Raw genomic sequence first — 15,348 nt, forward strand, 5'->3', positions numbered from 1 at the left:
TTAGGAAAAATATCTAAAAGTACAGGGCAGTGATCAGAAGCCAAGAAAGGTAAATGTTTCAGACAAGAATCAGGAAAGAACAATAACCAGTTAGAGTTCATGAGAGTTATATCTAATCTAGAGCGGATTTTTCCAGTACCATGGGAGTTACTTGTCCATGTGAAAGAGTTACCATGATAACCTAAGTCACTAAGGCCCATATCTAGGATTATCTGACTAGCAGTCGAAGAGAAAGAGCTGGAACCAGAATTATTGCATCTTTCATCTTCATGCAAAGTTATATTTAAATCACCAACCATTATACAAGGGGTCGAAGCATCAAATTGAGAACTAATGTCTTTCAGAAGATTCCATTGGTGTTTTCTCTCTTGTGGATATGGAGAACCATAAACACATGATAAAATCCATTTGGATTTAGCAGGGTCGCTTTGAACAAGACAATGTATCATGTTGCTATCACTGTAGACAATATCCAGATTGAATCTATCTTTCGACAAGAGGCACAATCCTCTACTTCTTCTTATAGAAGGGACAAAGAATTGGTTTGGGAAATTTAGGGCTCTAACATGTTTGAGAATTTTATCTGAATTGATTTTTTTTTCCTGAAGGAACACAATGTCAGGATTTAACATTTTATTGAGGTCTAGCATATAACTCCTAGCATTCTTCTTAGCAAAACCATTACAGTTCCATGCAATTATTTTCATACTTAGAATATCTATATGCACAATATGAAGGGAAATATTACTGATGAAGTTAATGTAGGTATAGTCTATATGCGCTAAGAAACAGTTGGAATAAATAAAACTTAAAGAGCAGTTTAACTTGCGAGAGAGAAAAGAAGAGGTTACATGCGCATTGCCTTCATAACCATTTGTAAGTTCAGTTCGCATAGTTTCTGTTTCATTGTTAACCATTCCTCCAGATGTGTTCATATCAGTAGATGTGCTAATAGCTGCAGTGTTAGGGGTTAAAGCATGGATATTGAAACTGTTGAGAAATTACTTCCATGATACATACGTTTTAATCGAAAATATCATTGATTTCATAATGTGTCCCCGTCCTAGTTTTTGGAAAATTTGTTCGTTTTCGAGTTAGCGCCATGTTATGTTCGTGTCACCGCATTCGCGTCAGTGCTAGACATGTTAGCATAGCCCCTTTTCATTATGCATATACAAGTTATTTACCTACATTCCTAATATATATTTTTAATGACACTCGACAAAACCTAATTTATGCCAGCAAGTTCCCTGATGATTATTTTTTTGATCTATCAGACTTGGTTTGCATCCCATTATTTCCCGTTTAGAGTATTCTTATCGTAAGTCTTTTTTTTTTCTTTTTCTTGATATGGTGTCTGAAAATGGTTCGCGAGTTATAACTCTAAAGGTGTCACTATTCATCCACAAAAAACCCATCAAAACAAAAGTAACACAAAAATCCCCATCAAAACAAAAGTAACACAAAAACCCCAAAGAATTTGATGAAACCAATTTTGGTTTCATCATAAAATTTGATGAAACATCATAGAATTTGATGAAACCAATTTTGGTATTATTACAAAATTTGATGAATCAAATTTTGAAATTTAGGGTTTTTGTATCAATATTTAAAAATTTGGGGTTTTTGTATCAATTTTGTTTAAGATGGAGTTTTAATGGATCCGAACATTTGATTGGGGTTTTTGTACCACAAATTTGGTCACCTTGGGTTTTTATGACTAGTTCTGGTATCAATAATACAAAACAGAAGGGGTTTTAGATTTTGGACGGTTGGATAACATTTTGAGAGACAAACGTTGCATCCGACTATCCCAGCCAAACACATCCGACGGATGTAAGATTTGTAACCTCATTCAATTATAAATATACATTAGTTAGATTTCCTCATCATTATGATCATAAAAAAAACATTAAATGTGACAAGAAGATAAATGAAGACCATCATTTATATCTCTTGGAGTTAAAAACATGTATAATTAATATTATTGTCAGTAACAAATTAGCCATCCTTCATCAAAGTCTAAAGAAAGAACAATATTGGAATCTTTATCAACAAAAGAAGAAAAAAAAATATTTTTCATTTGGGAACCAGATAAATATGATAAGGTACCATCAAGAGAAAATTCGAACAATAATGCGTATGCATGTTAATTCTAATAGTCTAATGTTGAGTAAGTGTATAAACTAACCTTGCTTCTGAAATAAAAGTACGTTTTTTTGTTCTTGTGTCAATTTTTGTTTGACAAACTCATGTATTCAATGTTTAGTGGAAACTTTTGAGGAACTTTTGGATGCCATAATTACCGTGCAATCATTCTAGAGTAGATGGGTTCATATTAAACTCAAAGGGTTTTGTTAGTACTAAAATTTTAAACCTTGTCAAGTTCCAGATTTTTACATGTTTTATAAAATCACAATTGATAAGAGTAAAAATTTATTTAAATTATATGTCTCCCTTATAAAGCATATAGTTTGGACAACTTAGGCAAGTTAAAGAATGGTCCAGATTTCTCCCAGAGAAAGCTAAATCTGTGGTTGTGGTTGTTACATCATCATTATATCATTAATTTCTTATAATAAATACTTAATTAATCTCTTATCATAAATGTCTTATAATTATTTTAATAAATATACTTTCACTAAATAAATAATATTTGTTAATTAAGAAACATAATAACTTTTAAAATTCTTTTTAACCAATTCCATTTTTCTAAATATATTTTTATGAAATAAATAATAAATACATTAATAATTATATTAATAGAAATTAGGGATAACCAGGGTGGTGTTTGAGAGTGGTGATGCATGGAGCCGGTGACGATAGTGATGGTGGTAGAAAAGGTAGTGGTAATGAGTCGTTCTGGTGGCGGTGGTGCAGGTTCGTAGTGGGAAAATGTTATTCTATGTCGTTAGAACAAAGATAACATTATTACAGAAGTTATGGTTGATTTTTCAGTATGTCCCACTACATGTTTCACTCGGTGGTTTCTTTGAGATACATATTTCAGTCAACCTAGAAATTCTCCGTAAGAAGCATAATAATTAAAAAAATATGAAAAACAATTATCAGTTCATATAAAGCCAACAAAAAAATAGAAAAGGTTAAAACTGACATAATCTTTTTAACTTATTATGGACAATTGTCATTTTGATTCTTGCAATAGATAAATCTAAGTTGTTAATTGTTTCTCATAAATGATGATTAAAAATTTATCTAACGTTTAAAATTTAATTAACATATTACTAATTTTTCATTCGTCTTTCATAATAACCATTCTATTAATTTTTCATATTAGACGTTGCGAAAATAATTAAATTATTCTATTAGCAATTAAATAATAATATTAAATATAATTCGATTAACTAATATCTAAATTGGCCAACATTTATTGAGTGGATCACAATGGTGGTCCCGATGGTGTAAAGGAAAAAACGTTGTGGTGCGGTTGGAAATGGTGATGGAAGCTATTTCAGTATAACAAAAATGGTAGATGGTGTTTTTGTAGTCGTAAGTATTGGTGACCAAATTGCACCAGTGAGTAATTTTGCATCGTCTCACGTATTTCTTATTAAATGGCATAACGTTATTTTTGTTCAATAATGATGGATACTATAGTCTATTGTCATTGGATCAAGTGGTTAACCATTTGACTACTAGCTATATTTTTATGCAGCGAATAACTTCACATTTAGAAGATCAATGTCGTCGATTGTCTGAGGGTTTTGAAGAATTGGAGATATATATTTTGTGAGTTGAATGGGTTTCTATCCGAAATGGCTCAATGTTTTATAATATAATGACTTGGATAAATGAATTAGTATTTATTTGTGTTATTCGGATTGTAAAAACATAAAATGTAATATGTATTGTAGAGTCCATTCTAAATTTTAATCTTTTTGAACCATTTTTAAAGGGGACAAAATCAACAAGGATCTTGACATTATTAATATGTACATAATTATTTACGGGACGAATGAGTTCGAGTGATGTAAATTTTTTTAACCTATATAGTTTGATGTGTTGGTTTTACGCGGTCGCTAAAATAAGGGAGATGCAGAAGGGCAATACCCTTTCAAATGATTGATATTATTTTTTTTTTGTCTTTGCAAACTATAAAACATATCAAATATCGTTGGTTTTTTGTGGAACAGTATGTGAAAAATAATTTGATAGGGTACGGTTCGGGAAGAGCCATTATTTGGGAGAATGTCAAATTATCAAACATACTAGAAAGGAATCATATATGAGTACATAATAAAAGATTAGTGTACCGAAGAATAAAAATATCTATTGATTTTCCTTTCACTTTTGTAATGACAAGTAAACTCGATAATTAATAAAAATACTAAATTTAATATCCGCGTGCCGTTTCGGCACGGGTTAAGAGCTAGTAGTAAATAAAACACAAGTTATGTCCTTATCAAAGCTATAATTAGGGTTTTCAAATAGAGGAGGACACATATGGTGGTTTTTTCCCTAAAAATGCGCCATCAATAATTTAGGGACTTGGGTAATATAACAAACACTTATACATTCATAACTACAAGTTCGAATGGGTCAAAATAAGTCTTTTCATAGTTTATAGTATTTATTTAAATCATTATGACCAAAAATTTTATCGTCTCATGCCGTGCCGTTACGGCACAAGTTATTCCTAGTGAAAAACAAAACAACTAAATCACTCTGACCATCAGGGCCGGTCCTGAGGGAAGGTCAACTAAGGTTGACTTCGGGGCAGCACCGAGGAAGGGGCAGCAAAATTAGTTTTCCGTTTAGGGTGGTTTTGTGTTATAAGCCAAAATCAAGGACTAAATCGTGATAACTAATAAGAAAAGGGACATATTTTCAAGATATTCAGGGGTATACTGCAAATAAAGTCACTTCAATGGCTTAGTATTAAATATATAAGAAGTTTCGTATACATTTCAGACACCCATCTTCTCTCGGACTCTTTAGAAAATCCGTCCCCTTCTTCCTTCTGCTGTTATCCTACACCATTTCCACTTGAGCCATCATCCCCACGCTAAGTAAAACTAATCCCCCAATTCAGTCATAAGAAATAGATTATCATTTATACTTTCAGTTACTGATTTTGGTTCTACCATGTTATATTTATAGGAAGCCATTGTTTTACCTCCATGGATTGCACTTGTTGTTGGTGTTTGGGAATACATAGGCGTCAATGTGGACAAATGGTTACTAAGGAGATGACTGCTTATGGGTATTTGCGGTTCAAATAAGACCTTGTGAACGGAAGGTATACAATTTTTTGTGTGTTGCAGTCTTTCGAGAATGACAACGATAATGACAGTGCTGCTGATAATTGTATGAATGACCATGAGAATGATAGTAGTCCTGATAATAATATGAATGAACTCAACGGAATGATGGTGTCCCTATATTGCTTGCCATTCCACACACATGCCTCGGCAGATAAAAAAATTCTAAGCTAAAGTTGATCATATCGACAGCAGGGACTATTATGATGGGGCGACTATTTTGCCTCCATTTCGGGGCAGCAAAACATCAGGGCCGGCCCTGCTGACCATTCTCGGGTAAGACACACCCAGATTGTCAGCTACAAGATATTTAACTGTTTAACTATTTCTTATCATAAGTCTAAGAAGTCTGCCAAACATTTATGATAAGTTTCCTTAAGTTATGGTCTTCCCCTATTACGTAATTTACGTTAGGACCTACTTCACATGTCTATCAAATTGGTTGTTCTGTAGGATTTTATGGCGATTTCGCGTTCCCTACTTCATAGGATATGGTCTTAGTTTTCAAAGGCTAGAAAACTGGATTCTTTTTTATTTATTTTTTGAAGCATAAAACTGGGTTCTTGGTATTCTTCTCATTACTATTACTTGTTGTCCCTATTTCGTGGTTGTCATGGCTGTATAATTTTGTGTATTAAGAAATGGGTCTCGCGGATTTCATGTGATATGGGTTTTGTTTGTATGTGAAAAAATAGGGTCTACTGGTGGCTGTATAATATCACTAGTAGTAGAATATGTGTGTGTATATCACTAAAGAAATGGCTAATATTTTGGTGTTAACAAAATCTCTAGTTTTTCTTGAGATCAACCAGCTACTGCAAAAAAAAAAAAAAAAAAAAAACTACTGGAAAGACTTTAAAAAGTTTAAAGACGTCTCATTCGTGCTGCTGTGCTGCAGTACGTAGTACTGAAAATCAAAACAATCTTCTCACCCAACCCACACAAACACATACAAGGTAACAACACCAGTTATTTAAAAGAGCTTATTAAACACAAACAAGTGATTCAACGTATGGAAATGCTTTATCAGCGATTACACCATAAAGATTTTGTTGTAAATCCTGAATTTCTTTAAAGCTGGCATCTTCGACATCATAAGATATAACCTTATTGCTTGCACGTAATACCAACTTCGAAGACGACTCCTGCCCTTCCATTTCATGAACATACAGAACAGAGAAATCAGAGACATTAGAAATTTCTGGGTAACCCCTTGTCAGTCCTCGAAGATCGACATGGTATTTAATATTCCACCCGGTGTAATCAACTTTCACCTCCAAGATATCGAAACATCCAACAAGTTCATGTACAAAGGTTTGAATAACGTACAGATTCCCCCTACACTCTCGGAAGTACTTAATCCTCTTAGTCTTATAGGCCAATCTTGGAGCATCTGGAGGCGAAGGTAACGCCAATATATTAAATGACTCTTGATCAAAATCGAAATAAACCACTTGTGTTTCATCCATTGTTAACCAGTGCAACAAACCATTCCAAAAGACACCAGACTTTGACAAATCATATTCAGGTGCATAAATGACATCTCCAGAGAGCCTCCAAGAGTTTGTTTTGGACGAGTAGATTGTAATGTGATATTTACATCTACCATTGCGCTTTGTTCTACCATAGGACCAAGTAACAACTACTTCATAATTACTTGACTTGATGGGATCAAAAGCTAAGCTAATGCTAATAACATGAAAGCCCATGTTTACCATTTGTTGATCATATGTAGGAAGGACTTTGCAATGATTTGTGGATGGATTGAAGATGTAAATGTATATTTCACTGGCTTTGTTGAACATGTCACTACGACAACAGAAAAGACCATTGCAAGATTGGCTTATTACTATGCCCGTTGGATCGTCAAAGAAAGCTGGGGTATTAAAAGTGAAAGGAACACCCACATATCCATCTAAGAAGATCATTTCAGATACAGGTCTCTTATTACCGGCAGAACATAGTATTCCCGGTATTGAAAAACGTTTGGGGTGGTGGTTTCTTTTGCAGTGTTCTTGAATGAAAAATGCATCAGATATTAGAAAAAGCCATTTCTTCGATATGCATTTGAATCTAAGCAAGGATTTCACTGGTAAACACACTAAAATTTGCTCCAAAAGGTCACGATTAGTAGCTATTAGATATGATGACTGAAAAATAGTTAACGAAACAGACATCTTCCGAAATTGGAAAAAGAACTGAATGGTGCCTTGGGAAGAACCAAAGTTATTATAAACTAAGAAAATTAACTAAGAGGGAAGAGGGGGAGGAGAAGTTTAATACTATAGTAATGTAGAAGCTTCTTACAAAAAAAAAACCACAGTATGATTTTGGTGGTTTGAAACATGCACCTGTAATGCATTTTGCATGTATATACCTGAATAATGATCAACATCAATATCATGTGATTACTAAGAAAAAAAAAATACATCAATGTCATGTGGGTGTTGGTGCCGATATCACTCTGGTGCAGTGGTAAGAATTACTTATGGCACACTACTGGTGCCCGTATCACTGTTGTACAGTGGTAAATTTGTGATCGAGTGATATTACCAGCCCCGAATTTTTTATATCGATAAAAAAACAAAACTAAACGAAAATCCCATAATGAGGCAGTGCATGTAGCTAGTACCATGGCAGTATACCTGCACCTTGATGAATGGTTCTGCTATGAGAGCTTGTTTAGCTTGGTGCCCACGTGAGGCTCACTCATTGAGCTCGTGGGAACTTCACTGCTCCTACCAAATTCCATTCTTTCACCATGAAGTTTAGGTAAAATGAAACTTTTTTTTTCTGTGCTCACTAATATTAGTTTTGAGTTATAAAATAGTAGTAACATATGAGTGAGTACTATATAAGAAAGTAAGGAACAGCTCATTATCATCACAATAACAGCCACCACAATCATCTACAGAAAAAGATGGAAGTAGTAAACAAAATTGATCAAGAAAATCAAGCGAAAATCTGGAAAATAATTTATGGTTTTTCAGAATCATTAGTTCTCAAATGTGCAGTTCAACTAGAGATCGCAGAAACTATTCATAACCATGGAAAATCAATGTCTTTATCTGAGTTAGCTTCTAAACTTCCCGTGCAACCTGTTAATTCAGATCGTTTGTTCCGTATTATGCGTTACTTGGTTCACATGAAAATATTCAACACAGAAGTTTCTTCACTTAATGGTGGAATCGCCTACTCGTTAGCTCCACCAGCAAAATATTTGATAAGAGGTTGGGAAAAATCAATGGTTGCTTCGATTTTAGCAATGAATGATAAAGATTTGTTAGCTCCATGGCATCATTTAAATGAGGGTTTACCTGGTAATTGTAACGCTTTCGAGAAAGCGTTGGGAAAGAGCATTTGGGTTTATATGAGTGAAAATCCTGAAAAGAACCAACTTTTTAATGAAGCAATGGCGTGTGATACTAGATTAGTTAATTCAGCTTTGGTTAATGAATGCAAAAGTGTTTTCTGTAATGGAACTAAAACCTTAGTTGACGTTGGTGGTGGTACTGGTGCTGCTATGATGGCGATTTCGGAAGCTTTCCCGAATATTAAGTGCACAATCTTTGATCTTCCGCATGTTATAGCTGAATCTCCTGACATGCCAAATATTACTAAAATTTCAGGTGATATGTTCGAGTCTATTCCTAGTGCTGATGCCATCTTTATGAAGGTAACTCTTTACACTTTTTTTGTTAGTTCCATATATCAAAGGGTTAAGGAATTAATTTTCTAATCATGTCCTGTTCTCAGAACATCCTTCATGATTGGGGAGATGATAAGTGCATTCAAATTTTAAAGCGATGCAAAGAAGCACTACCACGAAGAGGGAAAGTTATTATCGTTGATATAGTTTTGGATGTTGCGGATTCGGTTCATCCGTTTTCAAAGATTAGACTTGCATCAGATTTGGATATGATGCTTAACACTGGTGGGAAAGAGAGAACTGAAAAACAATTGAAGAAACTTATTGATGCCGCAGGTTTTGCTAGCTACAAGATTAGTCAAATGTCTGCAGTTCAATCTGTAATTGAGGTTTATCCTTAATTAGGATAATTCTATTAGGATAATCCTGTTTTTTTTAATTACGAATAAGTATATTTCCCTACTTTCCCTACAATTGTAGTTTTCTCTTCTGAATGTTGTTATGTCGTATTAAAAACTGCAAAGAAAATATGAGTGCATCTTTTAGTTTTTCTTTTTTTCTCTCTGGGGTGAAGTGTCTTGTACGTTTGATTCCTCTTCATGAAAACAAAAAAGTTTCTGGAAATGCATTTATATGTAATTTATCTGAGATTGCAAGTCTGAAGTTGTCCATTTACTCGTCAAATGGGGCTGTATTTCTTGTGCGTTCAAGAAATATACATAACTACCCACAATATCCTTATATTTTGTCTTGAAACTATAACTTTATCTTTAAATGCATTAATGACAAGTGATGTTGTAATTAATATATGAAGACTTTTTTCAAGGATATAAATGAAATAATGCTTTCGAGATACAATGAAGCCCTAGCGACGTAGTTGGATTCAAGAGTTCTACTTCCTTGACCCAACCAAGAACATACAGTTAGGGCTGCACAAAACCGAACCGCAACCGAAAACCTAAACCGAAACCGACCTTTTAAAACCGAACCGAACGGAAACCATAACACAATGGTTTCATTGTGGTTGTTAGTTTTGAAAAACCGATAGAAGTGGTTTCAGTTTCGGTTGTTGCTCAAAACCGAACCGGAAAAACCGTGAAAATCGAATGGTATATACATTGACTAATTATAGCCATCGATATTGATAATAGTTAATCGTAGCGTCAGAATTATGTATATTGGTCTCATCTTTTTCTTTCCAACATAGCAGATCCCTTCTTCTTTCTCTTTCACTCTTTCTCTCGGCTGCTACTGCTTCTCTTCGACGCACAAAGATTCACCACCATCACCAGATTCATCGAATCATCGCCATCTTCTTCTTCTTCTTCTTCTTCTTCTTCTTAGAATCCACTAAGTAATCACAAATCTACCATGCAAGGTTCCAAATCAGCACCCTTGTAAGTTAATCTTTGATTTCCTGTGATGTTTTTTTTTATTGTTTCTGAACATGGGTTTTCATTAAGTTTATGAATTAAGGTTAATATGTGGGATAATTTCGTTTGATTGAATTGATTTTATGGTATTATATGTTTGATATTCAGGTTTCAGTGGTTGAACTAAGGATCTGTGCTCTAAATTATCTTTAGGGTTTCTCTCGATTTTGAAGCTAATTTTTGTAATTGGTAAGCTTTCAAGAAGTCTGAGAAGCGATTGAGTTTGATTTTAGGTTGATTGGGTTTTTTATTGGGGTTATCAATTTTATTTGAGGAATCGAATACATCAGGTTTTGTTGGTGTTGATGAATTTGTCTTTGTTAATTGCAGCGCATGAAGCATTAGAGATTCTTGGCAACTTGGAGTCATCTTTACAACAAGGTACTGGATTGTCTGTTGGTATCAGATATGATGATTTCTCAATCTTTTTATCTTTTTACCAAATAATTCATAATAGTTGTATGCCCTTCTTCTTCTTGTATTTTCTAAGTATTGAATCTTGAACAATTGTTTAGGATTAATAAGCAAGTTGTGGACTGTTGGGAAACAACTAACTTGTTTGTTGTACATCTTTTTTCGTGTCTTTGGTTTTAGATGGGACCTGTCTTATTCTTAGAGAGATAATATTTATTGAATTTCTAGGCAGGTTATGCCTTTGCATTTTACTGGATGAGAACAATTGAATTTCTAGGAGGGTTATTTGTTGTGCATCTGCTCCTTTATCTAGTACCACGAACATGTGAGAGTGTTGATCTCTTTGTTGTACATTTTGTACATAAATTACTTGGTTCAGTTCTTATGGCTTGTTTAACATAGTTTGAATGTGTATGGACTGTGGAGAGTTAAATGTGATCTCAGAGTTACACACATTCGGATTTCCCCTCAACAGTGTCTTTGCATTTCCCCTCTCCGTCTTTTTAACATTAAGATAGTTAGTCATTTTAAACATTTAGAAGAGACGGGAAAACAATTTGATATCTAGCATTTATACATTAATGTTGTTGCCAACATAGTGTTGATGTTATGTTGTTGCCAATGATCTATCTAGATTCTGGGGTATGTTGTTGCCACTGCAGTGTTGAGATTTGCTCACTGCATAATGTGAAGTGCTTTAAGAACTGAAATTTCTTAGGTATGTTGGGGAACAGTATTGAGTGTTTGGATATGAAGGAACATAGATAAATGTGGTTAATGTTGGGGTGTACAGGGAGGCTTTATTCATATAACTAGCTTCTACTTAAGTGTGGGTACTATGACACCATTCTATGGAAAATGCAACACCAATCGGTAGCCGGCATTAAGTTAGAGATGCAGTATGGGATCACTTTGATATGTAAGTGCCACCTTCAAAACATGCAAAGTGTCGTCACTGTAACGCTATATTTGTTGCTGATCCTATGAAGAATGAGAAATCTAGATTTATTTTCCATCTAAAAAGATGTAGGTTAATGGTTACTCAGATAACAAATTGATGGAAGTCTAGTTTGTGCTGGTATTAGTACATGCTTAAAACCTTAATTCCTTAAAAAATATATTTGTAGGCTTGTAGAAGGTTAAGTTCTATCAGTTTCATGTTACTTTCATTTTTTATTGATAACTCTACCTGACGGATATGGGAAACTAACGAAAATGAAAAACTGTTTACAAATCTTTTGGTTAACCAAAATCGACTTGGTTAATTACCAAACCGAGTAGGATAAATGGTTCCATTGGTTTTCAATATTGGAAAACCGAGTACTTCGGTTTCAGTTTTGGTTTTTTCAATAACCGATGAAAACCGAACCATGTTCATCCCTACATACAGTTATTAAATTCTGATGATGCTTGGAGAAAAAAGAAATACTAGATTTTGACGAATAGAAAAAAGCCTTCGCAATTTATAGAGGATTTAATATCTATTGGAGATGTCTCTGCATCTCCAACAGATACCTTTAAAAGATATCCACTAACATTGTCTTATGGAAAAGACAGTCGTCCCCCCTACTATTTTCGTAGCAGCAAACATTTATGAAAATACTGTTTCCTATGGTTCTTCGAATAGGAAATCTGTATGAGAGAGTGATGTGACATCTACCTGTTTTCAATGCATCAAATGTTCTAGTTGATCCAATTGGTCTGTATCAACAATGACAGTTGATCCTTTTATGATGTATCAACTCTCACAGTTGATCCCTTTACGCTATGTCAACTGTGACAGTTGATTCATAGCATCTACTTTAGTTTACTTGTTTATCAAGTCTAGAACTTCTTCTTTTAGAGTTTTCTTATTTCTTCTTTTAGAGTTTCACTATTTTTAGGTTCTTGTCATGCTTATATAAACAGGCTTATTATGTTCTTGTAACACACAATTATTATTATCAAGATTATTTAAAACAACTCTTTTCAGAGCTTTCTATCATTCTCATCTCTAAAGCCTATTGGTCTTCTGATTTCTCATCCTTTTCTTCCCTTCTCATCATCTGCAATCTCCGTATTGCTTTCTTCTCTTACACGTACTACACTAATTGGTATCAGATACATCGTTTTTAGTTTTTATCTAGAAACAAATCCTTAAACAGCTTTCGCACAACTTCTACATCCATACAAATTCTTCACACATCAATGGCAGATGCAACTTTTACAAAAGCTATTGAAGAACTGAAGGAACTCTTGAAAACTTCCATGTCTGAACTTACTACCAAATTTGAAACCCATGAAACAAACGTCAAAACTCTTACTGGTAGTTTGGAAAAGAAGTTTGAAACTATAGAAAAGAGGTTAGTTTTCCAAGGATATTATGTAAACAAATTATTGAACCACATTGGTTTAGAAAAGGAAAACATACCCGATTTAATCGATGATACGGATGGAGAAACGAAAACAAAAGATAAAGAAGACGATGCAACAAAAAAAGTTAAACCTTCCTTTGTTCAAAATACGTCTATTCCTGGAAATGTTTAACATGTCATTCAGCACACAAAACCATTAGAAGGTTATATTCACAAAACCTTTGCAATAGTAACTATCAACAGTGATGACGAAGACAAAACCGAAGACATCCAAGAACAACAATGGATAGAGGAAAAACGATTGAAGTCTAATATGAATCATTATGGAAACCTTCCAGAATATAAAATAAAGGCTGACATACCTAACTTTAATGGTGGATACATATTTAGGATTTTCTGGATTGGTTATATGAAGTAGAATCGTTTTTCACTTTTATGGAAGTCCCTGATTCTTCTAAGGTGAAAATGGTAGCATATAAACTTAAAGGTGGAGCTGCAGCTTGGTGGGAAACTCTCTGTGATGATCTCTGTAAGTATCACAAACCTCCTATACGAAATTGGAAGAGAATGCGAGACTTATTAAGAGCTAAGTTTTTACCACAAGATTAAAAACAACAGCTATTTCTCAAACTTCAAAACTGTCGACAAGGAGCTAGACTAGTAGAAGAATATGTAGCTGAGTTCTATGCATTAATTTCTCGCAACAGATTGAATGAAACTGAAGAACAGTTGGTTGCACGTTTTATCGATGGATTGAACAACCTAATTCAACAGGGAATGACGCAATCCGTATTTACCACGGTTGAAGCTATTCAACAAGCTATTAAGGTTGAAAGGAGTGTACTAAATTCTTCCAGACAAACAACTCCACGACAAGCTCGTTATCAACATTTTTATAAAGCTGCCAGACTATCAAATTCTTATTATGGTAACCAAGGTGAAATGGGATCAACAATGGTTGTTGATCCACAAGAATTCAGTTATGGTTCACAAGAACAACCAATAAGCTTTTCTTTTTCTCAACCCATTTCTACTTCCAATACTTCACCTATCTTAGCATCTCCTATTGAGCATCAATCCATTCAGCAACATCAACATAAACCAACAAGTGTCAGATTTTCTAATAGAATGCAGAATCCATTTCCTCCTCCAAATAAGCCAACTAATATTTATTCGAAATTTCGTGGAGATAAATGCAATAAATGCAATCAACCTGGTCATTCTTCACCTGACTGTCGGCGCTTTAATGGTTTCGTTGGAGATAATCAAGTACATACTGAATCAAAGGATGTTGAAATTTTTAATGATGATGAAGGTGAAGAAGCTGAAAATATTGAATTACATGAGACTTACGGTGAACAATTTGTTGGAATGATTCGACCACTCATGCTTACTGAACCATGTTATTCTCAAAGACATAATATTTTCAAAACCAAGTGCTTTATAGGTGGCAAGGTCTATGATATGATCATTGACAGTGGCAGCGTCGATAATTACATTGCATCTGTTGTTGTAGAGAAAATGGGATTACCAATTACACCACATCCTACTCCTTATTCTATAGGTTGGGAGAATAGTTCCTCTACACAGAGAATTACTCATCAGTATGTTATTAAGTTTTCTTTTGTTGGATATGAAGAATTTGTGCTATGTGATGTTATCGATATGAATGCAATACATCTCTTACTTGGAAGACCATCGCAGTATGACGTTAGAGCAGCTCATAACTGTTTTGAGAATACTTATACCTTTTACAAAGATGGTAAAAGAGTGACTTTATTTCTTTCCACGTCTTCTTCAGTGATTCAAGAACGTAGTGATTGCAAAACTACTGCATTAGTGGCTACCATCACTCGCTCCTTAAACTCATCTCACACTTTGAGTTCTCATGAAGACACCAAACCTATGGTAACAATTCCTACTCGGGTACAACCTTTACTATTTAAATTTAAAGCATTATTTCCTGAAGAATTACCTGTGAGTTTACCACCTTTTCGAGACGTTCAACATTGCATTGATCTTATACCTGGAGCTTTTTTACCTAGTCAAGCTCATTATCGGTTGGGTCCAACTGAACTTGAAATATTACAGAGTCAAGTTAATGATTTATTGACTAAGGGGTCAATTATACCTAGTAATAGCCCTTGTGCCTGTCCTGCTTTTCTGGTGCCTAAAAAGGATAATCGATGGAGAATGTGTATATATTGCAGAGCTTT

At 34.2% G+C, this 15,348-nt stretch overlaps 2 protein-coding genes across 2 annotated transcripts; one reads left to right on the plus strand and one right to left on the minus strand.

The window, feature by feature from the left end:
• Window positions 1-6,268: 6,268 nt before the first annotated feature.
• LOC113351340 (F-box protein At5g07610-like) lies at window positions 6,269-7,459 on the minus strand. The gene has a single exon (XM_026595343.1). The coding sequence runs from the start codon at window positions 7,457-7,459 to the stop codon at window positions 6,269-6,271; it is 1,191 nt and encodes a 396-aa protein (XP_026451128.1).
• A 691-nt stretch (window positions 7,460-8,150) lies between these two features.
• LOC113353494 ((RS)-norcoclaurine 6-O-methyltransferase-like) lies at window positions 8,151-9,549 on the plus strand. Its single transcript, XM_026597071.1, has 2 exons — window positions 8,151-8,958; window positions 9,039-9,549. The coding sequence occupies exons 1-2, from the start codon at window positions 8,203-8,205 to the stop codon at window positions 9,330-9,332; spliced, it is 1,050 nt and encodes a 349-aa protein (XP_026452856.1). The 5' UTR covers window positions 8,151-8,202; the 3' UTR covers window positions 9,333-9,549.
• The last annotated feature ends 5,799 nt before the right edge of the window (window positions 9,550-15,348 follow it).

This window comes from Papaver somniferum, chromosome 2 (genome assembly GCF_003573695.1).
Source record: "Papaver somniferum cultivar HN1 chromosome 2, ASM357369v1, whole genome shotgun sequence".
Classification (NCBI taxonomy): domain Eukaryota; kingdom Viridiplantae; phylum Streptophyta; class Magnoliopsida; order Ranunculales; family Papaveraceae; genus Papaver; species Papaver somniferum.